The 23494-nt window shown below is 33.2% G+C and overlaps 3 protein-coding genes across 9 annotated transcripts; all 3 read left to right on the top strand.

Moving 5' to 3' along the window:
• The first annotated feature begins 1682 nt into the window (after positions 1-1682).
• LOC107936854 (DNA mismatch repair protein MSH3) lies at positions 1683-9859 on the top strand. Of its 5 annotated transcripts, none has more exons than XM_041083753.1 (13): positions 1684-2791; positions 3310-3492; positions 3804-3968; positions 4441-4539; positions 4635-4886; positions 5294-5557; positions 5671-5802; positions 5940-6200; positions 6282-6353; positions 6868-7024; positions 7500-7951; positions 8143-8462; positions 8766-9859. In XM_041083753.1, the coding sequence occupies exons 1-13, from the start codon at positions 1811-1813 to the stop codon at positions 8767-8769; spliced, it is 3342 nt and encodes a 1113-aa protein (XP_040939687.1). In that variant the 5' UTR covers positions 1684-1810; the 3' UTR covers positions 8770-9859. The 5 variants fall into 5 exon arrangements, with proteins under 5 accessions (XP_040939688.1, XP_040939689.1, XP_040939690.1 ...); XM_041083752.1 differs by having other exon boundaries at positions 6868-7017; positions 7481-7951; XM_041083754.1 differs by lacking the exons at positions 8143-8462; positions 8766-9859 and having other exon boundaries at positions 1683-2791; positions 7481-7840.
• A 1962-nt stretch (positions 9860-11821) lies between these two features.
• LOC107936890 (membrane steroid-binding protein 2) lies at positions 11822-14396 on the top strand. The gene is made up of 2 exons (XM_016869667.2): positions 11822-12327; positions 13712-14396. Exons 1-2 carry the CDS (start codon positions 12017-12019, stop codon positions 14055-14057), a joined length of 657 nt encoding a protein of 218 aa, XP_016725156.1. The 5' UTR covers positions 11822-12016; the 3' UTR covers positions 14058-14396.
• A 4392-nt stretch (positions 14397-18788) lies between these two features.
• On the top strand, positions 18789-22829 carry LOC107936902 (methyl-CpG-binding domain-containing protein 13). 3 transcript variants are annotated; one of them, XM_016869688.2, is made up of 6 exons: positions 18789-19235; positions 20182-20307; positions 20425-20520; positions 20645-20743; positions 20995-21175; positions 21381-22829. In XM_016869688.2, the coding sequence occupies exons 1-6, from the start codon at positions 19152-19154 to the stop codon at positions 22547-22549; spliced, it is 1755 nt and encodes a 584-aa protein (XP_016725177.1). In that variant the 5' UTR covers positions 18789-19151; the 3' UTR covers positions 22550-22829. The 3 variants fall into 3 exon arrangements, with proteins under 3 accessions (XP_016725177.1, XP_016725176.1, XP_016725178.1); XM_016869687.2 differs by having other exon boundaries at positions 18794-19235; positions 20600-20743; XM_016869689.2 differs by lacking the exon at positions 18789-19235 and having other exon boundaries at positions 20178-20307; positions 20417-20520; positions 20600-20743.
• Positions 22830-23494: the final 665 nt, after the last annotated feature.

Below are 23494 nucleotides of genomic sequence, written 5' to 3' on the forward strand. Positions count from 1 at the left end.
TAAAAAATTAATATTTAAGTATTTATGGTAGGGTTGCTTTTTCAAAAGTTTGAACTCGAATGGATTCTATAATGAATAATTTTTAGTCATTAAATCAATAAAAAGGTTGTGTTGATTAAAAATTAATTATTAATAAAATTATATTGAAATTAAATTTAATAATTATAATAAATAATGTAAAAGATTATTGGTAATTTTTTTAGCAATGTGAAAATAATAATTCTCAATCATTGCAGGATACACTATACAAAATTGAGAATAATTTGAATAATGCAAATTAAACAATAATATCATATTTAAACGTGATTTTGCAACATGAATATTGAATGATTGAGAAACAAGAATACTATAATGTGGAGACTTAATTATTGCTTAATTATTATTTTGGAGTAGCGGTTGAGTCTCAATTTGATTGGTATTGATATTATTGCCGGTGTAGGAGGACGTGGGTTCGAATGTGTTAAAGTGTATTGTCCTCCTATTTAAGGATCGGGGAGGGGCTATAGGTAATTATAGACATTGTATAAAAAAGAACAGATATGATAATAAACTATAATGAAATTACTGTTTAAAAAAAAGAGAGTAATATGCAAATGCATAAATATATCAAAATCTATATAGAACTAGATTTTTGGGGTTTAAACTAGGATGTCCTCCGGTGAAGCGGTGACTAAGACTTAGTTTAATATTGCTTCTCAAAAGAGTTTTTGAGCAAAAAAGTACTTTTGAGCAAAAGTTAAAATTTTCTGCTTCTACTTTGGACTAAAAAAGTGATTTTGCAAAACATTTTTGGTCTCAAAAGCACTTTTAAGAAGTTCCAAAAACATATTGTTCAACAATGCTTTTATCTCAAAAATACTTTTTGCCCTAAATATGTTTATTAGAAACAATGTTAAACTGGTCATAATTCTCAGATCGCTAATAATATTGACAAATTATAACATGTCACAACTCACAAATTATATAAAAATCCAATAAATATAACATTAACACGAACACAATATGTGATACAAAATTGAGAACTGTTTTGGATACACCATAAGTAGACACTAAAACGACATAATATGAGATAACATAAAAAAATAACACCAATGAAAATGTAAAAACATTTTTACTAAGAAGAAAGTAAATAACTTGTAAAACTTTTAGAAAAATGTTTTAATCAAATACTTAAATATCAATATCTTATCAATACCATTAAATGGCAATTCAAATATTGCATGGACTATATCTAAAACAAGTGGAACAAAATACTATTTATGTATTTACCGTATGAATTTCATGGACATGACGTGTTTAAAAACTATTCGTACAAATTTTTAACAACACTACTTGTTGGTAAATACGCTTGTATTAATAATTTGATCTATATATTTTACATGTGGAGTGTGATCTGGAATTTAATGCATAAACAAATAGCTAGTTGATGGAAGAAGTACAATACTTTTAAGGGCCCAAATAAAATGTTCTGAAGTTTACAAATCAATTTAAAATCAAAGCAACGATTTGGGCTTTTTTGTGCAATTAACTTTCTTGAAACTTTGGGTTATTTCTTAATTGTACCAAAATGGAACAAGCCCATTAGGCTCAAGTTTTGCCCAATGAAAAAGGAAACATTAACGCCGTCCAGATTATTGTCATCAAAGGCCCATTAGTCCTTGTTTAATGCAAATTTATCGTCGATTTAGCTGAGAGGAAAGCGCGCCAAATGAAGAAAACCCTCCGTTTCAATGGCTCCATTCGTTCGAAAATCATCATCTCTCTGAAAATCCATTGATTTTAGTTTATCAGTTTATTGATTTGCCCAAACATGGGCAAGCAAAAACAGCAAGTGATTTCTCGTTTCTTTGCTTCCAAACCCAAAATTCCGGCCGCCTCAACTCCTCCATCGTCAAACCCTTCGTCGTCTTCTCCTCCTCCGCCGAAGCCGGTGATTCCGTCTCCTAATGTTAAAACGACGGTCTCCTTTTCTCCTTCAAAACGGAAACTTCTGTCTTCCCACCTCGCTTCCACTCCTAAAAGACTCAAACCCACGCTTTCTCCTCACACCCAGAATCCAGTTCCTCCTCAGTCTAATCCTTCACTCCACCAGAAGTTCCTCCAGAAACTTCTCGACCCCCCTTCACCGCCTCTCCTGGAATCTTCTATCGAACCGTCCGAATCCGATCACAAGAAGTACACTCCATTGGAACAGCAAGTTGTGGATTTAAAAAGTAAGTACCCGGATGTTCTTCTCATGGTGGAAGTTGGTTATCGGTTTCGGTTCTTTGGGAAAGATGCGGATATAGCAGCTAAAGTGTTGGGGATTTACGCCCATGTTGATCGCAACTTCTTGACAGCAAGCGTGCCAACTTTTCGACTGAATGTCTACGTGAGGAGGCTGGTTAGTGCCGGGTACAAGGTTGGGGTGGTGAAACAGACAGAAACAGCTGCGATTAAGGCTCATGGTTCCAACCGGGTTGGTCCGTTTGGCAGAGGGTTGTCGGCGTTGTACACGAAAGCTACGCTGGAGGCGGCGGAGGATGTGGGAGGGAAAGAGGAAGGGTGTGGTGCAGAGAGTAATTATTTGGTTTGTGTTGTGGAGAAAGCTTTGGATTTTTCCGGGTCGGTTTCAAATTTTGGTGGGGCTAATGTGAGGATTGGTATTGTTGGAGTAGAGATTTCAACCGGGGATGTTGTTTACGGTGAGTTCGATGATGGGGTTATGAGGAGTGGGCTTGAAGCTGTGGTTTTGAGCTTGTCTCCGGCCGAGTTATTGCTCGGACAACCACTTTCGAAACAAACAGAGAAGGTATTTCATTTATTACTGTTACAGTTTGTGAAGTGGCATATTTACTTGTTTAAAAACCAAAAATATCCGATAAATCATGTGAGGAAATTTAACTTTACGGGGATAATTGGAAGTGTTGGCAATGACTTTGTTCCTATAGACCTCTGTAGTTAATAGCTGTTTCTAAGAGACAATGCAGCATGAAAGGGGAAGTTTTGACGAATTACTGGTATTGTTGGGGGAGTAAGAGTTAAAAAGCTGTTGAAACCTACCATATATGTAGATAGATAAACATGGTCTCACATTACTTGACCTTGTAGAAATTTGAATAAGAAACCAAATCTACAAGCCTTGATCCCAGTATATTTGGGGCTTGTAGAATTTGAGTATTAACTAAAATTTTGGTCAATGTATCTGGCTTGTTCAACCATGAAAAACAAAAAGGGGTATCGTGTAGAGAAATTCCATAAATGTACTGTTTCGCTATTAAGTGGCTCTGTCTTCCAAATTTTTTCTGATTATATAAATATATGTATCAGTTGTTAATGGCATATGCTGGACCTGCCTCGAATGTTCGTCTGGAGCACGCCTCTTGTGATTGTTTCAAGGATGGTGGTGCACTTGAGGATGTGATGTCCCTTTATGAGAAGACGGTTGAAGATAATTTAGCAGATGATGTGAATCAGTTAGCAGAGGGTACAGAACAAAGAAATTCAATTCAGGTGTGAACTTGGTTGCAACATTTTTGCTCCCCGAAAAACATTGAATTTGAACTATGGTTTGTTGTGGGGTTTGTTTTACTCTTAGTAATCAACTAATCTCTTTGGTTTGGTAATTTGTATGACCACTTATACATGTTTTAGCTGTAAATATTAAATATATTTTGTCATTTCTTTAAATCCAAAATTTTGCTTCTGGCCCACTTTTGCCATGTAATAATACTAAGTTGATTTCTTATTTTCATTAAGCCATTGTTTGTTATTGATCTTGCTTTAATGTATTAATTAATTTTCTTAACTTTGTTGGTCTTAAGGGAGTCCTGACCATGCCAGATTTGGCTTTACAAGCGTTGGCCTTAACTATTCGTCATTTCAAGCAATTTGGATTTGAAAGAATTTTGTGCTGTGGAGCTTCATTTCGCTCCTTATCAAGCAGGGTGGAGATGAACCTTTCAGCAAATACACTTCAACAATTAGAGGTAATAGTTTCATGATTTTTTGTATACGTCTAGTTCTGAAAATTTATCAGAATAGTTGTTCCCTTTACTGCCTAGTTAATCTTTTTCAAGTTGCCATTTGGCTCTCCCACCACAAATTGGCATCGGGAATTTGTGATCAGCTATTGGCTGTCATGGTGTTGATTTCTGGTCATTGTGATATTCAACTAGTGTACTGTATCAATGGATCTTCTCTACTTTGCAATTAGTTCCAAACAAGCTTAGACACCTGAAGCCAATCTTTTAACTAAAGACCGGTGACATGGTAAAATCCTGAATGGTATAATCTTTTTATATCAATGGTAACCAGTTGGAACACTAGTTGTTTTTTTGTTAATAAAAAGAAAACTTATTGTGTCGGGAATGGTTCCTTCGAAACTATTGTCTTTGGATATTAACTCTCTGCTTCTCTATTAAAACCTTGTTTCTGAATAGATGCTTTTGCTATCACCAGATTCTGAGGAATAATTCAGATGGTTCTGAAACTGGCTCGTTGCTAGGAGTCATGAATCATACTCTCACTACTTATGGATCAAGGCTTTTAAGACACTGGGTATTTGAGATAAAACTTGGTCTGGCTTCTGGTGGTGGTTTCTATATTTGTCCTAATGTATGATTTCACCTTAAGAGTTTTATTTCATTAAACAGGTTACTCACCCATTATGTGATAGAAACATGATAACTGCTCGACTGGATGCTGTGTCAGAAATTGCTTTGTCAATGGGGTCTTATAAAGGCTCTCAGAGTATTGTTGAGATTGAGGGGGGAGATTTTGATGCAACCATTATGCAGCCAGAACTGTCCTGTTTGCTTTCCTCAGTTTTAACTTTTTTAGGAAGATCACCTGATATTCAACGTGGAATAACAAGAATCTTCCATCGGACTGCCACCCCATCAGAGGTATTGTCATTCCCTTTATCTTGTTATTGTGCATGCTAGGGGAAGCAACAATTACTCAATTAGCTAGGTTCTTAAGGTTCTTCCTTTTTTTTTGGTTGAAGCTCTTTCTATTTCATTTGAATGTAAATGTTCCGCTGTTACAATATGGTGTTTTGGCACTATAATTTCTTAAGTCTATCGATTGGCGCTTCATCCAGATTTGTACTGATGAAGGAATGAAAAGTTAAATTTTAATTTGCAACTGCTAGGTGATATTCTGTTTTTTTTTTCTTGGTTCTTCTCCTGCATTTAAGCCTTTTAAACAATGCTATGTTTCATTGTTGGAAAATAGCTATAGTGGTGGGTGCTATTGTGTAAATCCCTCTGCTTGGTTCTATTGATAAATTCCTAAGGATTCAGTTGTATAGTTCATTGCAGTTATTCAAGCTATTCTGTCTGCTGGAAAGCAACTTAAGCGGCTTCATATTGATGAAGAATATGAGGACTATGGCTGCAATAAAATTGGAGTTGCAATTGTGCAGTCTGCTCTGTTGAGAAGGTTGATTTTGACTGCTTCATCATCTAAAGTACTTGGCAATGCTGTGAAACTACTGTCTACCCTAAACAAAGAAGCAGCTGATAAAGGGGATTTTACAGACTTAATCATTATATCTAAAGACCAATTTCCAGAGGTTTGTATTTTGGATGAAGTGAAGATCTGTTTAACTTTAATCTTGTTCTTATTGTTGCATTTGATCTTGTGATCTTTTCAAATCCTGTTGGGTTGACTTTTTACTTGCTGCAGGTTGCTAGAGCTCGGAAAGCACTTCAGTTGGCAAAGGAGGAACTGGATAATTTGATTGGCTTGTATAGAAAGCAATTTAGGAATCACAAATTGGAATTCACGTGTGTTTCAGGAACTACACATTTGGTAGAGGTAGGCTTATTTGTATATTCTGGAATATCCTAATAATAATGTTCTCCAGACAGCTATTATATCATCGCGTACAGTTTTGTTTTTCTTGCACCCCGAGTTGGTTTTTGTGGCCCTGAACCACTTCAACTTCTATGCAGCTGTCTATAGATGCCAAGGTACCTTCAAACTGGGTTAAGGTAAGCAGTACCAATAAAACAGTAAGGTATCATCCACCTGAAGTATTGACAGCACTAGACCAGTTAAGACTGGCAAATGAAGAGCTCACCATTATTTGTCGAGCTGTGTGGGGCAGCTTTCTTATGGAGTTTGGAGAATATTATATGGACTTTCAAGCTGCTGTTCAAGCACTTGCCACTGTGGACTGTTTGCACTCTCTTGCAATTCTTTCAAAAAATAAGGTACCTACTTGGTGAACCTTAATACTTTAATCTTGATCTGGCTAAGTTGATATTTTTTATATTTTCAATTGTTTATTGCAGAATTATGTCCGTCCTATCTTTATGGAGGACAATAGACCTGTTCAAATACAAATCCACGCCGGCCGCCACCCTGTAAGTTGAAGCTTATGTTTGAAACATATGATATCTAACTATACTTATTTATAACTGAACCTATTTGGAAGGTTTTAAAGATTTTTTAACCAAATGCTTACATATATTAATAAATTTGATATGTCAAGTGCTTATTGCCACTAACACAGAGAGCTTCTCTCAACATGCTTGATATCTGTACTTCATAGGCATCCCTAAAATTTATGTTATGAAAAATAAGCTTAAATAATAATGAATTGTTTTCTATTATTTGTCTGTGTGAAACTCTCTCTAATAAGTTAACCCAGGATGCTTGGTTGGCCTAATTCTTATATGTAAATAAGAGTACATCTCATAAGATAATTCTTTTCTTAATGCCATATCCTTCTTATTCTATTCTTTTGCCGCTGGTAAATTAATCTCCATGATTGATGATGATGACGTTTATCCAAATACTCAAACTAAGTTCTTTATATAAATTATAGCCAATATTTTGCCATGAGGTGTTTGCTTACTGAGTGCTGTGTTTGATCAGGTACTGGAGACAATCTTACAAGACAATTTTGTTCCAAATGACACAATATTGCATGCAGACCGAGAGTATTGTCAGATTGTTACCGGTCCTAATATGGGGGGAAAAAGTTGTTACATTCGCCAGGTTGCTCTAATCGCTATGATGGCTCAGGTAGAATGTGAGCTCACTATTACTTCTCTCTGTCTCCCTCCCCTCCCCTGCCCTCCTTTCTTGTCTTCAGTTTCATTTGGCCCTTCAGCTAAAATTTTTTTATCACAACATGTTTGACACTTTTATGGTTTCATACAAAATATTGCTCAGTATACTTCTCTCATTTTCCCTTAGTTCTTTTGGTAACCATTAAGTTCGTTTATGTGCATCTGCAAAAGATAGTTCATGTGCACTTGTCCCAAAAGCTATATATATGGTATTTACTTATTGGAAGGCATGATTATAATATGTGATGGTGTTAAGTTGGATGTTGGCCCTATTCTCTTCCTTTGCGAACTCTTCTACATGATTTCACATTATGCTATGAGATATAAATATTACCTCTGATGTTGAATTACTCTCATTTCATTGTGTTTCTTGAAGTAACCCTTACCGTTTTGAACATGCCTTCTGATCCTTTTAGGTTGGTTCCTTTGTACCAGCAGAATCAGCCACTCTGCCTGTCTTAGATGCTATCTACACAAGGATGGGTGCTTCCGACAGTATCCAACAAGGGAGAAGTACCTTTCTAGAAGAACTAAGTGAGGCTTCTCAAATACTCCACAATTGCACTGCAAACTCACTGGTCATCATCGATGAGCTTGGAAGAGGGACTAGTACACATGATGGTGTAGCTATTGCTTATGCTACATTGCATTATCTACTGGAGCAGAAAAAATGCATGGTCCTTTTCGTGACCCATTACCCTAAAATTGCTGATATTAAAGTCGAATTTCCTGGGTCTGTGGAGGCATACCATGTCTCGTATCTGACCTCAAATAATGATGAGGGCACTATGGATTCAAAATCTGATCATGAAATAACCTACCTGTATAAGCTTGTCCCTGGTGTTTCTGCAAGGAGTTTTGGTTTCAAGGTTGCTCTGCTCGCACAGGTAACTCTCCCTCCCTCCCTCTTGGTTAAAGATCATTTCAGAACACGGTCTCCCAAATGGAACAAGACTGGCCCGATTCTTACATGTTCATGGATGATGTTCATTGTTCCCACTTAATTTCTGTGAAAATGGATGAACTTTTTATTCAAACATGCTTCTCATGTTAATTGTTTGAATGCTTTACCATGCAGCTGCCTTCATCGTGTATCAATAAAGCAATGATAATGGCTACAAGACTGGAAACGATTGAAAGCAGCAGAGCGAGGAAAAAATCAGGAGAAAAACAGTTGCAGGAAACACCATCAAGTGATCAAGAACTAGAAACACAAGCAATTGTATTAAAATCTACTGCTAGCTTCCATGGTGAAAGGACAGAGGATTCAGAAGAATTTGTTAGCGCTGTCAGGGACTTGCTTTCGAAATTGAAGTCTGCAACAACGGATGATGACTATGCAAAAAGTTTGAAGTTATTGAAAGAAGCTCAAGGCATTGCAAATGAATTAATAAACAGGTAAATATTAATTTGATAACAACTTTTTTATATTTTTAATTATAATCTCTTACTTTTATAAGGATATATAATATATATTTGATTGAATTTTGTTAAATTAATAAATTATAAAACATCGAGTCGGGGTGGGGCGGGATTGGGTAAGCTATTTTGGAGTCAAGGATAAAAATATTATATAAAGTTCGGGGCAGGGCGGGTGGGGTTGGGGCCGGGGTGGATTGTTCATTCATTTTTTATCTCATTTTGCCCATCACATGTCTCATTTATTTGACTCAATACATTCAAATAATTTTGGTGGTCCAGATAAGAGGCAGTTAGTTCCTCAAGGTGAGACAATGGATATAGTATGAAGGAGAAAAGCAAGATGAGATTTGAGGGACGATTTTGTGAATAGAATAGAATACTATTGTATATGAGCAAGTTTTGTAATTTTTATAACCAACCATAGTTTCATGTTGATTTTCTGGTGAAAAATGAGGTTGGCATTTCATATATAAAATTATGTTATATTAAATTTTTCTTACTTGTATCCTAATATCTTGAACTTAAGAGTAAGCACATAAAGGCAACAAATCCCCTTATACTATACCTGTAGTTTCAATTTATTCAATGTGGTAGAAAAAAACGAGAGACCTACAAACAGTTGTACCATTTTTAAATTTACGTTTAATTACCAAACGAAGCAGTCACTTAATAACTCAATTAAGGGACCTGAAACGTGTCCCGTTCCTTTTCTTTTCATCTAATGACCAAATAAGTATCTTCATTTAACTATTTAACCCTGAAAACTGAGTGTTTTTTTCTCTCTCTCCTTTGTAACCCTAGCCGCCGCGACCACTCCGGCATTGTCTACCTCTCGGGCACCTCCAAATGACAACCTAAAGCCTCCTCTTTACCTTTGTCTCTCTGGATTCCCCGGAAATCTTGTCCAAATGCTCAAATTGAATCTTAAAATTCAGTTTCTCATCCGATCCCAAATTTCCATAGTCGGATCGATTTTGGTTTGCCTCTCCTCATTTGCCTCTTAACCGTTGGGATTGGCCACTGAACCAACGAAACTCCTCTTCAAGGTTTTTGATTTTGCGTTCTATTGATCTCTAAGTTAAACATGTTGGACCGACTTTGATTTGCCCGGTTGATTGTTGACTGGCGATGGCCAGAGTAGCGTGAAGATTGGGTCAAAAGAAGTTTTAAAGTTTCAAGTTTTTTTGGGTTTGGTTTTGGAAGATCTGAACCAGGAGAAGCGAAGGGGAGAAGGATAGAAACCTTTCGGTGGCCTCCGATCACCGTAAAAGGTGGCGGCGACGCTGCCAGAGACAGGAGGGGACATCTCTTAATGTATTTTATTTGGAAGAGAAAATTATTTTAATTAAAAGTTAAAATGTAAAATTAGTTAATTAAATTTTTTATTTTCTTAATGCATGTTAATTATGCAAATTAAAAAATAAAATGGACTAAATTAGAAGGAAACATGTTTTATTACAAATATATATTTATTTTATTTATGATTTATTTAATAAATTTGAGCTTAAAAAATAGAAGGGAAAATTTAATTCAAGTCCCTATTTCTTTTCCGTTCAGCTTTTATCTCTGGCTGAGATTGTCATGTGGTACTCTTAAGTGGTCCAAATGTCAATTTGCGTCAGGTATTGAATTGATAGACGAAATAAAACTGTAGGTATTACATATGACAAATTGAAACTACATGTATCACATTACAGGAGATTTTTTGTCATTATCCCTTTTAAGAAAATAAAGTGTGAATTTTTGTTAAAATCATTGTTATATGGTCTTATCTATTGGTCTTGCTTGCACAAATTGAAAGTTTTCGTTCTCTTTCTCTTTTACATTTTAGTTTTTTTTTTCATGAAACAATTTTAAATATCTTAAATTTACGAACCAAAATTCATACAATTTTCGTTTTCGCTCTCAAACGCTGATCATTAAATCGATTTGGATTTAAGACATATTATACTTAGTTGATGAATATTTTCACTCTATTAATTGTCGAATCATTGCTTAAAACTTGCTAGCCAGACTTTGAAAAAAAAATATTCTAATAGTTCAATGACTTAATTGTAAACTTTTGAATAGTTTAATGACCGTTTCGTAACCTTTTAAATTTGAATGATCAAAATGAAAACTTTATAATAGTTTAATAATATTGAGTGTAGTTTATCTTTAAAAATTCATTAAAAAAATTTATTTTACAAAATTCGTGCAATAACTCTATACGGTTGATTTTTTGAGCCCACTTCAAGCATGATTGACTAATCAATCTGTTTTTAGGTAAAGATTTTTTCTGCTTCCGTTTTTTTCTACATAAAAAATGAGATTCTTTAATTAAACCAAAAATGAGATTTTTTTTGTTTAATTTACTCTAAATTTATAAACTGTTTTCTTTCGCTCATATATAACTATCTAATTTAGTTTATTAACCCAAACTAAAGGATAATAAAAAACGAAGATATCTTTAATCTTTATTTACTTATTAGAAATCAATTTAATTTTGATATCTGAATTAATATATTAATTAATTTTTTATTTACTTACTAGAAATCAATTTAATTTTAGTATTTGAATGTATATGTGGATCAATTTTTGGTTTGAATTGATTCGTTGAATCGTGTGGCTAAAATAACACATGAAAAAGCTGGTATTTCATTTTTGCCAAACATTAAGATAGTCCAAAATGGTGGCAAAAGAATTCAATATTCTAATTTTACCAAACATAATTTATATGTTGATTTATCTGTTTATTATTATTATTATAATAATATATATATATTCCTTGAATTCCAACCTAGGTGTTTTCAGTTTTGAAACATTGACTATCATGTCTCATTTGGACTTTTTAATTTTAAAATTGGACTTGATTAGTATATGATATTTCTATTAAAATATAAAAATATAAAAATTAAATAATAAAATGCACAAAAAAATATGTTTATGATTCCAAAAATAAAAAAATTGTAACCCCAACAAAACCTGGACATTTTACTTTGAAATAAATTATATATATTTTCAATTATAGCATATCAATATTTTTATTTTTTATTAAAAATATTAGTTGTGGCATAATGTTTTTTAATTATAAATACAAAATAAAATTGGTAACATTTCTTAGTTTTAGCATTTTTCAAGCCTGTCTGCTATGGTGTGGAATGTGACTACCAACAACCAAAATAAATTATTTTATTCCTTTAATCTTATTTTTAATTATAAATTATTTTATTAATAAAACATATATAAACACTTTTTGTATTAAAAAATTAAATGTGGAAATGCACAATATTTCATATAAATAATAAATCAAAATTTAATAATTATTTAAAAATAGCACAAGTCCATATATTCGTACCAAAGTTTATTTTTAATTATTAAATTAAATGTAATTAAAAAGAGGAATTAATTAGTATTTTGCGGGAATATAAATTACAGACAAAAAACTCTAATAGCAAAGCGTCAAAGCCAATTTCTATTCTTTCAATTTTAAGACCAAATCACGAGCGACTCACTCTCAGACTCAGCTGAGTTAAAATCGCTAAAGCGATATGGCTTTGCAGCTATGGGAAACGTTGAAGGAGGCGACAACGGCGTATACGGGTCTATCTCCGGCCACTTTTTTTACGGTTCTAGCTCTGTTATGGGCTGTTTACTATGTAGCAAAGGGTCTATTTGGGTCATCCGATGATCATATCCATCAACGGTCTACGGCTTTCGAGGAGCAGATGGAGCCGCTACCGCCACCGGTTCAGCTCGGCGAGATTACCGAGGAGGAACTTAAGCAGTATGATGGGTCGGATTCAAAGAAATCACTCCTTATGGCCATCAAGGGCCAGATCTATGATGTTTCTCAAAGCAGGTTTAAATAAAGCTTTGATTCTTTTTTCTTTGGGATTTTTCTTTTTGGGTTCTTTTAATTTTTTCCATTCTTTGTTGGGGTCAACGGGGTGTGTTGGGAAATCAGCTTTGCTTTGGTAACTTTCTTGGGGGTTGGCTGCTATTGAGGTTTTTGCTAGAAATTAATTTACTTTACATATTACCTTTTTACTTGCCTTTTAAGTTCATGGTTGAACTGGAAAGCTTTCTTGACTGCAGCTTTTTGCTATTTTGCTGGTTTCTTTGCACTTTTCAGTTGATTGATGGTAGACTATCTTTTTTTTAAAATTAATTAAGCACCCTATGATTTTGCTACCATATGATACAAACTTAAAAAAGAAAAATTATGTTGTTCCATGTAAATACTGTGATGAATATGATAAATCATGTATGAGATTTAACCAAAGTAGTCATTGCAAGTAATTTTCTGTTTAGTTGATTTTGCTTGTCTAATAAAAAGTTCTAGATTTTGACCCTGAATCATATATTTTGAAATGTGAGTATACATACATACATATATTTATTGGTGCTTTTCCCTTTCATCTGGATATTTAACCCGTTTCTGTGATCAGAGGCTGTTACCATGTTTTTGTATCTTAGTTGATACAAGTTTATTTCAATTCTCGAATACTACTAATATGTACTCAATCCAATTAAGCAAAGAGATGAGATAGCTATGGCTTCTTTTCTGTGAATTTTGTTTCCCTCTAACACAGTAGTTGGAACACTATTTTTCAGTAGTTATAGGAACACACATGTGTCCTGTGTCTTCCCTTTCTGTCTCTAATACTGTAACATGCATGACTGTAATGAACACGGTTGAGGTAAAGAATTCGAGGTAAGCCTTGTACTTTGTTCTTATGCCACCCAACTTTTTTCCTATGCAATTTGTTTTATTTTTTAACAGAATCATTTATGTTTTTAAAGCTAAAATAATTATGCACCTTAGTTTTTCTCTTTAAGCTTCTTTGTGTTTTTTGAGTTTGATAGTTTATTAAAATTTGGTGTATAGTGTCAAAAGGCAATCAACTAGCATAGTTTTAGAGTAAATTGCATTGTTTGTTAAAATTGTTCATATTCTTTAAGCTTCTTTGTGCTTCTTAGTTTGGTAGTTTATTAAAACTTGCTTTATAATGGCAGAACGGTAATCAACCAGTGTAGTTCTAGAGTAATTTGCATTGTAAGTGGCTAAGTGAAGTGCAACTGATGATACTGAACTGGTCTGATACTATCTTGTATACGTAATGCCTTGGGAATGGTTGAGTATCACCTTCTCAAATCTCAAGTGACCTTTACATATTAAAGAATTATGAATTGAATGAATCAGAAAGTTCTCGGCTTTTCCCTGAATATAATCTTTCTTGCAGAATGTTTTATGGACCTGGTGGACCTTACGCGTTGTTTGCTGGAAAAGATGCGAGCAGAGCTCTTGCAAAGATGTCTTTCGAAGAAAAAGATCTGACAGGTGACATTTCAGGTCTTGGTCCATTCGAATTGGACGCATTGCAGGATTGGGAGTACAAGTTCATGAGCAAGTACGTGAAGGTTGGAACCATCAAGAAGACAACAGTTCCAGTAACCGAAGGGGATGCCAGTGGTGAAGCCTCAGGAGCTGCAGAAACTGATACTAAGCCAACTGAAGATGGTCCATCACAAACTCCAGTTACTGGGTCAGAGGAAAAATCTTCTCCTGCAGATACTAAGGAGGAGTAACATGTTCGAGCTTTAGCTGTTTCTGTTTCGAACAGGTGATCACTCTTTGTACTGGACATGCCGGAAGAGACAGCATTGTGTTGTTCGAATGAATGTGAATCGTCTTCTATATATAAACTCAAGTTAGTGCAGATACTGTTTCTAGCAAAACTTGCCTCAATATTTAGTTCCATCAAAAAAATAAATGTTAAAAAAACCTGGGATTCAGACAAATACTTATTATGATGAACTGATATGTGTGGGCAGGAATTAATTACTTTGTTCAACAAAATAACTAGTTGTTGCTACTGCTGCTGCATTATAAGGTATTAATAGAGGTACTGTGAGTCCTTTTTCTCGCATTGCATGATGGATTTGTTGAATTACAATGTTTCCCTTGAATTGCTTATGCTATGCATTTCTTTTGGTACCAAGAGTTGCGAGAGATAACAGGGGAACTAAAAAAAACCAATGATTTTTTTGGTATTTTTATTATTCACAATGAGCTGAAGAACATGGCTATAATTTTCAACACACTGTTTTAAGAATTCACGGTCTGGAATAAGGAGTCAGATTGGTTGATTTGTAAACTAGTTAAATTGGTCGATTTGACAGTCGGACTGGTTGAACCAACGATTGAATTGATTTTTTATTTTATTTTAAATATTTTTGACAAATTGATCGGATAGATCAAATCAATTGAACTAGGAATAAGTGATTTGATCCTTTAAATCATCAGTTTTGTTCTAAAAACAACTATAAACTCATCAGTTTTGTTCTAAAAACAACTATAAACCTTATTTTTTAGTATAAAATTTCAAATCTTTGTATTATGCCTATGTTATGAATTTTATTTTATTACAACAAAAAATATTGGAGATTGCTTGACAAAGCAGTTCACATTGTGGGTGTGTGGACAGACACGAAGATGAGCCGCAATTGTTGTGCCCAAAGGATATTGAGTTGTTGTTTGAGCAGGGTTTTCGCATGTGCTATTTTTCCATTTTCTTTTCTTGAAAAAATGGACAAGGGCCTTCATAATAACCTTTACACAGAGTTCAATAATAAGTTAAGGTTATAAATGTGGGTAGGACTTGATCACTTAATATGAGAAATGGAACGAGTAAAATTACCTTAAAAGATTGATGTATTTGGAAAGTTGAGATCACTAAAGGAGATTAAATTTGACGCGATAACTCTTTAATAACATTTCGGCTTTAATCATTAAATTATTTGTATTAACACGATATGAACTCATATGAAATAACATTTTAGAGATGTTATGATATAGGAGATCTGAAAAATTCTTATATTTTTTATTTAATTATTTTTAATACCGTATTTTAAAATTTTAAAATTTTAAATCTTAATTAAATAATAACCATTAAATTCTAGTATTATTAAAATACTATATTGCAAAGATAAAAATGAAAAACTAAAACTAAATCCATCATCAACTAAAAATAAAATTTCGTCACCTCAAATACATAAAGAGAGAGAGAGAGAGTCAATGTACGGACAACATATGAAGAAAGGAGAACACACGATTGGAACACTAACCAAATAAATACAACATATTCTTTTATTTCATCATAGAAAATTAAATTTTCATTTATAATTTTCAAATAGTGAAATCCAAAGATTTATCTACAAACTATGCAGGGAGTTTGCTGAATCCAATGGCTGAATGCCAAAAAAGTCAACTGTTTTTTCTCCTATAAATTAAAATCCAATTTAATTAATAAGCAATTGCAATTGGTCAAATATCAAAATTGACAACAAAATTAGGCACCATTTTTTCCTATTAGCTGATGCCATTGCCATGTTTAGGCTGCTGACAGCTCATCACAATTTTTTTTCTATGAACTATTTTAAAGCTATATGATATGATGATGAATTGACACAATACCTAAAATTATCCATAATTCTTTTTAGTTCGTAAATAGGAGAATAATGTGCTTTAACGCACTCGAATCCATATCCTCCTGTATTGGCAATAATACCCATGCCTATCGAGTTAAAATTCAATCGACTATTAAATAAGAATTAAATAACTTAAAATTATATAAGAGTATTTTTTAAAGGTAAATAAGAGTAATTTTAAGTTATTAACAAATGGTTTATGAAGTCTTAATTATCACAGAGACGTTTTGTTTTATTTTCTTAAAAAACACCAAAAATTCAAAAAGTATAGAAATGAGTTGGAACTTTTGAATTAACCTTATATATATTATAATATTTAAAAATATCACAAACTATATAAGGGCAGAGTAATTAAGGTCCTTTATTGGGACCAAAAATAATATTTAAAAAATTACATCTTAAGCTAACAAAATTTTAATTCAATTGACATAGATATTGTTGTTGATGTAAGAGAACATCGGTTCGAATGCGCTAAAGTGTTATTTATGAGTTGAGGAGGAACTATGGATTGTTCTAAATATTATGTCAAAAAGAACATATATGATTAGAAAAAAATATATGTTAATATGTATATCTATATCCAAAATATATATTTATTTCATTAACATAAAAATAAAAGAAAATGATAAAATTATACTTTGATCCTTAGAAAAAATCCTATTTAATCCCTTGAAAAATTATAAAATTATATATAAATTATATTTTAATTTTTCAAAAATTTATAATTAAAAAATTAGCTGGTTTCAATATGATAAACCAATTAGAAAATGACATAAACCATTATATATTGAGTGGGAAATTGTGAAGCTCAAATGCCACATCAAACCGTTGACATTCACAACATAAACAGAAGATGTGAGTCCAACAAATGTATTCTTTGGAAACAAATTCTAAATATTTTATTTATCTATTTCACCAGAAGTCAGCTGAAATCCTTCGTATATATAAGCATTTTCCAACACAAAAAAACAAACCTTCTTCTTCTTCCACCATTTTCATCCTTTCAAGCTTTTTCTTTTTACCATCACCATGAGAACTAAAAAAAATACTTTAGTTATGTTCCTTGTTTTTCTGATCATCCTAGGATTATTTGGAGTTACAAGTTGTCGACATATCAAGCAAGAAACAAGCAGCAACAGAGAGTTAATTGATGAAAGATTAAGGGACAGGTATTCTCCCATGTTCTTAAGAAGCTTCACTGTTATCCATGGTAGGGGCCCTATACGGAAGCCTAAAACCAGTTCATCGGTCCATGTAGTTTCACGTAGACTTGTCCCTGGGGGACCAAACCCACTTCATAATTGATTTGTACCCTTCGGCTGTGTAATAAAAGTTCCATTTATGAAGATGAAGAAGAAGGTGCTCTTTATTGAATTGTTTTTAGTAGTTATGGATGTTTGAAAACAGTAAAAGATGAATATATTGGATTTCTTTTTTCTTCTTAGGGTTATGTTCTTGTATTAATACGATGCGTATCGTATTTTGGACTCTTTTAAATTAAGTGTTATTGATTAAAGTTTTTAACTTATAATTCGGGTTAATTGAATAATTTGAGTACATTTTGATTATTTTAATTTTTTGAATAAATTATATTTAAGATTATTGAATTATTAATATATCTTTAAAATATTATAAAATGATTATTAAACTATTCGAAAGTTTTTATTTAGGTTGTTGGACTGTTAATTGTTACTGTATACATTTCTTGTTCCCATCTTCGACTACTCCTATTCTATAATTTAGTTTTTTTTTATGAAATAATTTTAAACGTTATAATTCAAAATTCAAACAACTTTCTTCTCTATTCTTCTTCTAGTCGATGAGTATTGTTCCATTGTATAGATCATTGAATTGTCGCTCAATAACCAGACTTAAAAAAAAATAAAACTTAATAGTCAAATAGCTTAAATCAAAATATTCAAATAATTTAATAACTATATTTTTAACTTTTTAAGATTAAATAACTAACCAAAATATAAATTTACTAATAATTTGTTGGATGAAATAACTTTCCTTTAAATTATAAACTATAAAGATATTTATTTTCCTAACTCTTATGTCCATATCTCTTTTAACTAATAATATTTTTTTTCTTATATATATAACTAATTATGCAATTCTTGACGAATGAGACGACCTTTCACATAAATTCTACTTGTTATCCAACCTTTATATTTTATTTTATATATATATAATAAGTAAAAAAAAAAAGAATTGAATAAGTAAAAGGGTTTAATTTCTGTAAATAAAAAGAATTGAAGGACTAAACTTGAAAGAATACAGGGACAAGATAAAATTAAACCATTTCATAAATGGTAAACTAGTAAATTCGGATTTCACAAGGTAGGCCCTATGTGATCGTTTTTGAAATCACTGGAGTTTATTGGGCCAAAGAGGTCCATTCTAGAGAAAAAAGCAATAATGAAATTGCGAAACATATAATATAATCACTTGAACAAATAACCACCACACACTTTAAATAAAGTTTTATACTCATTTTTTTTAAATGAAAAAAAACCCCTTAAATTTAAATCAAATTCGAATTTAATCCAAAATTCAATATAAATTATACAGTTTTTAAAAGAAATTATAAAATCACAAATTAATATGTTGGTTAAGTTACACTTTAGATCCAAAAATTTATTATTCATTCACGATCAGCATTTTTCTACGAGGAAAAGACCGATTGGTCCAAATATTACATCAAGGCACTGTTTAGTCCAAAAATTACAACGCACCGAAACCGAAGCCAAGCTGAGCCAAGCACATGTCACGTAAATTTTACCTTCACCTCTTCACTTTTTCTTTTCTTTTTTAAATTTTTTGCAATCAAAGCTAAAGAATTTAATACTAATAAACAACAAAAAGGGAAGTGGCGAAGCAGAATATGCTGTTTATTATTTACTTTCTTATACGAAAACCCAAACCCAAAGTGTAGTGCTGTGAAGAACGGGACTCGTCGTTTTTAGTGTATAATAATAATTATTATCTTGAGTTGAAGCACTGTAAGTTTTATGGCTACACGTGGTTTCTGAGGAAAACCCTCTGTTTGAATTTACACTTTCCCTTTTTTTTGGGGGGGGGTTCAACTTGTTAGTGTTACTTCTGGGCTTTGAAACAACAATACCCTTTTTTTCTGTCGCCGGAAAGTTCTTTTTTTTTTACCGTCAAGGAGGGTTGAGAAAAAAAATAATGGAGGACCAAACAAGTGATGATTGGTTACCACCTGGTTGGAAAGTAGAGGTGAGGCAAAGAAGGAATGGTAAAAAAGATAAGGTATGTGTTAAATTTGATTAATTTTTTCTGTTAATAAAAAACACCTTTTTTTTTTTAAAAATTTGTAGCTATTTTGTTTGATTTTTCAAGGTTTTAGGTTTAGAAAATGTAAGATCCTTGGTTTGCTTTTACCTAATTTTACTTGTTGGGAGTTCAATTTTTTGAGTTTTGACCTAATGTTCTAAGTTTGTAGCATGTTAAAGATAAGATCTTTGAACTTCAACTATTATAACTTTTGTATTTAGCTCCTTTATACTTAGTATTTTATAATATTTATTTATTTTTTCCTCTTTTAGTTGAGTGCTTGTAGGATGTAAGAACTACTATATCCATTTAGTTTTATAGTTGTTGGAAGGTTGATGATGATGTAGTGATTGAATTGTTTAATGTATAGGTTTTAGTGCATGGTAACTTGTTTAATGTTTGAAGGGAACAAATGGTTCTTATGTAAAGCTGTAGTTGAACTGCGAAATTCTCGAAATTATTTGATATAAAATTTGTGAGAAATGAGGTTGTGTGTGTTCTCGTAGGGAAGGAAATCATTAGAAAAATTTTCATTTCATGCAACTTACATAATATGCATGCCTGAGGGTACGTCTCCATTAACAATTCTAGCAGTGTGCTTTCTAATTTTCGGGTTTGTTCTGTTTATCTTTGACTTACTTTGGAGTGGATGCGATGCTGCTTAAGAAGATGCTTTTTTAACTTGTACCCTCACTTTTTCTTCTAAACCGAATATCTAATAATATTGTCTTTGAATGAGGGAAACACTTGTAGTGGTTGTCTTTGTTTTGGTAATCTTTACTTATAGGTGGTTTGTTATGTATGATGTGTTGGATGACTAGCATTGGATCAAACAAATAAAAATGGTCATGTTCGCAACGACCAATGAATGCTAGATGATTTGTTTTTGAAGCTTACATGACGTTTTGGACTTATATTGCAGTGTTACTATGCTCCATGTGGTGAACTTAGATTCATTTCCAGGGCAGAAGTGGTTCGTTATCTCGAAAAATGTGGTTCTAAAACAGAAGAGAAGGAAAAAGTTCCGAGCAAACAATCTTCGAAAAATGTCTGTTGATGAAATCTGTTCTTTCCTTTTTTATTTATAACTTTAAATATAAGCCGATTTTTACCGTAATTTGTTTGACTAAACAAAAACCTGTTTTTGATTGTTCAAGCAATATAGATTACAGTTGAGAAGGCCGAGGCAGAAGGGTTACCTCCAGGATGGACTAAGGAAGTTAAGATAACAAAGAAGGGAAATAAAGTCAGAAGAGATCCGGTATTGCAAGTATCCTTGTTTTTGTTGCATTTATGGATGTTGGCTATTTCTACTTTAATTGATATATATATTTCTGCAGTTTTACACTGATCCTGTGAGTGGATATGTGTTTCGTTCCATGAAGGATGCTCTTCGTTATGTTGAAACTGGGAAGCTTGGAAAGCTTGCTTTCAAGCCTAAGGAGAATGAAAGCAATGAAGAGGATTTGGAAGAAGATATCTGTGTATGTATAATTATGTTCGGTTTCTCCAAGCTTATGTATTTGTATTTCTCGGTTGCTTAGCGTTAGGTTCTCTCATCTCATTTTGTTTCCCTGGTTATAATTATCAGTCATTGGTACCGACATGCTCACTATGGGTTTACAAATCTATGTATCTGATTTATGGTATCCCTAAGTGCTTGAAGCATCAGTATCTTGATACGAATTACCCTAAACTTTAACTCGGTTCTTGATTTTTGTTTGCTGTCCCTTAGGAGCCTGTAATTGTCGAGAGCAAGAAGGTAGCTGTGAATGGAACGACTGATGAAGTAGAGAAACAGACTGCTGAACATGTTTCGAATTCGAGTGGGATAACAAAGGAAGAAGAGATGCTTAATTCTGCCAGTACTGGAGAACAGATGTCCCTTTCTGAACATACTCCCAATCAGCATAAAGGTTTAAAGTTGCAATCCCCTGAAACTCCGGTTAATGTTGTTGTTCTATGGTATTATTAATTATTCTAATGAGATATTATAATGCTTTAATCTTTGGTAATGGACTGTTTGATGCTGAAAGTTGGGGTGTTGGATTCCGATGTAATTTTCATTGATGGCACAAGATAGGGTAATGAATTTGATTCAATTTATCTTCTGTGCCTCAGCTGGAGTAGATGCTGAATCGAGCAGCTTGAACCAGTCAGAAGCTAAGGACTCGGAACAGATGGGACAAAAAGAAGAAAGTGCACATGCTTCGGGTGAAGCAGTTGGGATCAGTTTAGATGAACATTGTAGAGACGATGGGATGACGAATGATGAAACTGAAAAAACCCAACAAGGAAGGAGCAAGACCAAGCTTAAGAAAGATGTTAGTGCTCCTCGACGAGCTTCAAAGCGACTTGCTGGAGTTGCACTTGATCCAACACCGGAAATAAAAACTAGAGCTCGCAGATCTTCAATTAAGCAATTAAATGAAGTACTTGATGGAGAGGAGAAGTCTTCCCCTGGTAACTGTATCAATAGGGCTTCCAAGCAGCTGGATTTACCTGAGTCTTCTTTGGAAACAAGCTGTGCCCTTGATGCTTCTAAGAGTAAAGAACCGATACTGGCTATGAGTAACACGGTTTCTTCCATGGACATGCTGGTCGTGAATGGTCATGTTGGAAATTTAGAAACAAAAACTAATGCAGGCGAAGATAAAAGTGTTTTGCCTCTCGGTTCCAGGACGCTTGAAAGTGATGATAAAGCTAGTGGCGTGCCAGAGTCTCTCATTGATATGCCTATTGCAGATTTATGGACAGATCCATGCATTGCATTTGCCATTCAAACTCTCACTGGAATTCCCTGCGATACTCCAACGATATCAGAGTCAAATAGTGGAAAAAATCCAGTGATTCAAGCTACTCCGGAAGCTCGTGCCGAGAGGGAAGGATGCGGTCTCGATATGACTCTGACAGACCCAGCTATTTGGAAAGAACATACAGGAAAAGTCGAAAAAGGCCACGATATGCCTGAATCATCCCTTGAAATGCCTTTGGCAGATATCTGGGCAGACCCTTGCATTGAATTTGCAATAAAAACTCTTACAGGGGCAATTCCGGTCGAATACGGTCTGGACAATCAACATTGCTTTCAGCAGCAACCAAGCTCTGTCCCGAACCAATCTGTTAACCACTTGACATTGCCAGACGTCGGTCTTGATAAATTCTCGCAAACCGAATTCATATGCCAGCAATACGACGTTACAGGTAAGTCAATGTCTAAAGAACATGGTATTAGAAATCCTATATATAATTACAGTCACCATCATCATCGGAGTGGAGAGAGGCCATGATTGCCGAAGGCTATATCGTCTTTCTAATTTGTATAGAGCAGGAAACTAGCCAGAATTTAGACAAAAAAAAAAAAAGAAAAAGAAAAGAAGACTAGTAACCATGTTGTAACATTGCTCTCTTTTAACGTTTTTTATTTGTTTGACATTTTAAGTATGATTATTGTTTCCCAGTTGGGTACACACAATGTTAGGATGTGGTTTGCATCATTAAATCCCACCAGTTGTGTTTGGCACTGTTGACACTTATGTGGAATTTGTAATCAAATCCTTTCTAACTTTATTGTTGGTAGAAATATTAGATAAGATATGATTATATTTTATTGTTGGTAGTATATGATTACTTATTTTTTACATTTTCGAAAATTTATCTTATTTAAATGGTATCACGAATGTACACAGTAATTCTTTTTACAGAAACTGTTGTTTACCACTCATTAAATACATTAACCTTATGAAAGCAATCTAGATAGCTACTTGCCGCAAATTCCATCTATATATATTCAATTGAAAGCCGTCTCCACTTTAAAATGTTGTCCATTTTTATCGTGCAGAGGAATTCAAGCAATTTATTACTTAATAATTCTCATTAAAACAGAATGCAGATCCAGTGGAGCAATGAAATGCCTGAATGGGCCATTATCGAGTTACAATGAAAATCCTTACATTGAAAGTTCGGAATTATATTCTCTCTTTTTTTACTCAAAAAATAAATTAATTAATTTTTATATATTAAATTTAAGATTAAACTAATTTTTTTATTAAAATTTTCATTCATTTTTACTGTTAAAAAATTATTCATAAATATGAAACACATTTATCTAATTATTTAATCAGTCAGACACTAGTTTTTTTTTTTTTTTGGATAATAGTGTTTGAAGTCTAAATTTGATGTCTTCCAAGGAAATGCTAATCCCAAAAGTGCTCCAAATCTGTGTATTCTCCAGA

Source organism: Gossypium hirsutum, chromosome A12 (genome assembly GCF_007990345.1).
Source record: "Gossypium hirsutum isolate 1008001.06 chromosome A12, Gossypium_hirsutum_v2.1, whole genome shotgun sequence".
Taxonomy (NCBI): Eukaryota; Viridiplantae; Streptophyta; class Magnoliopsida; order Malvales; family Malvaceae; genus Gossypium; species Gossypium hirsutum.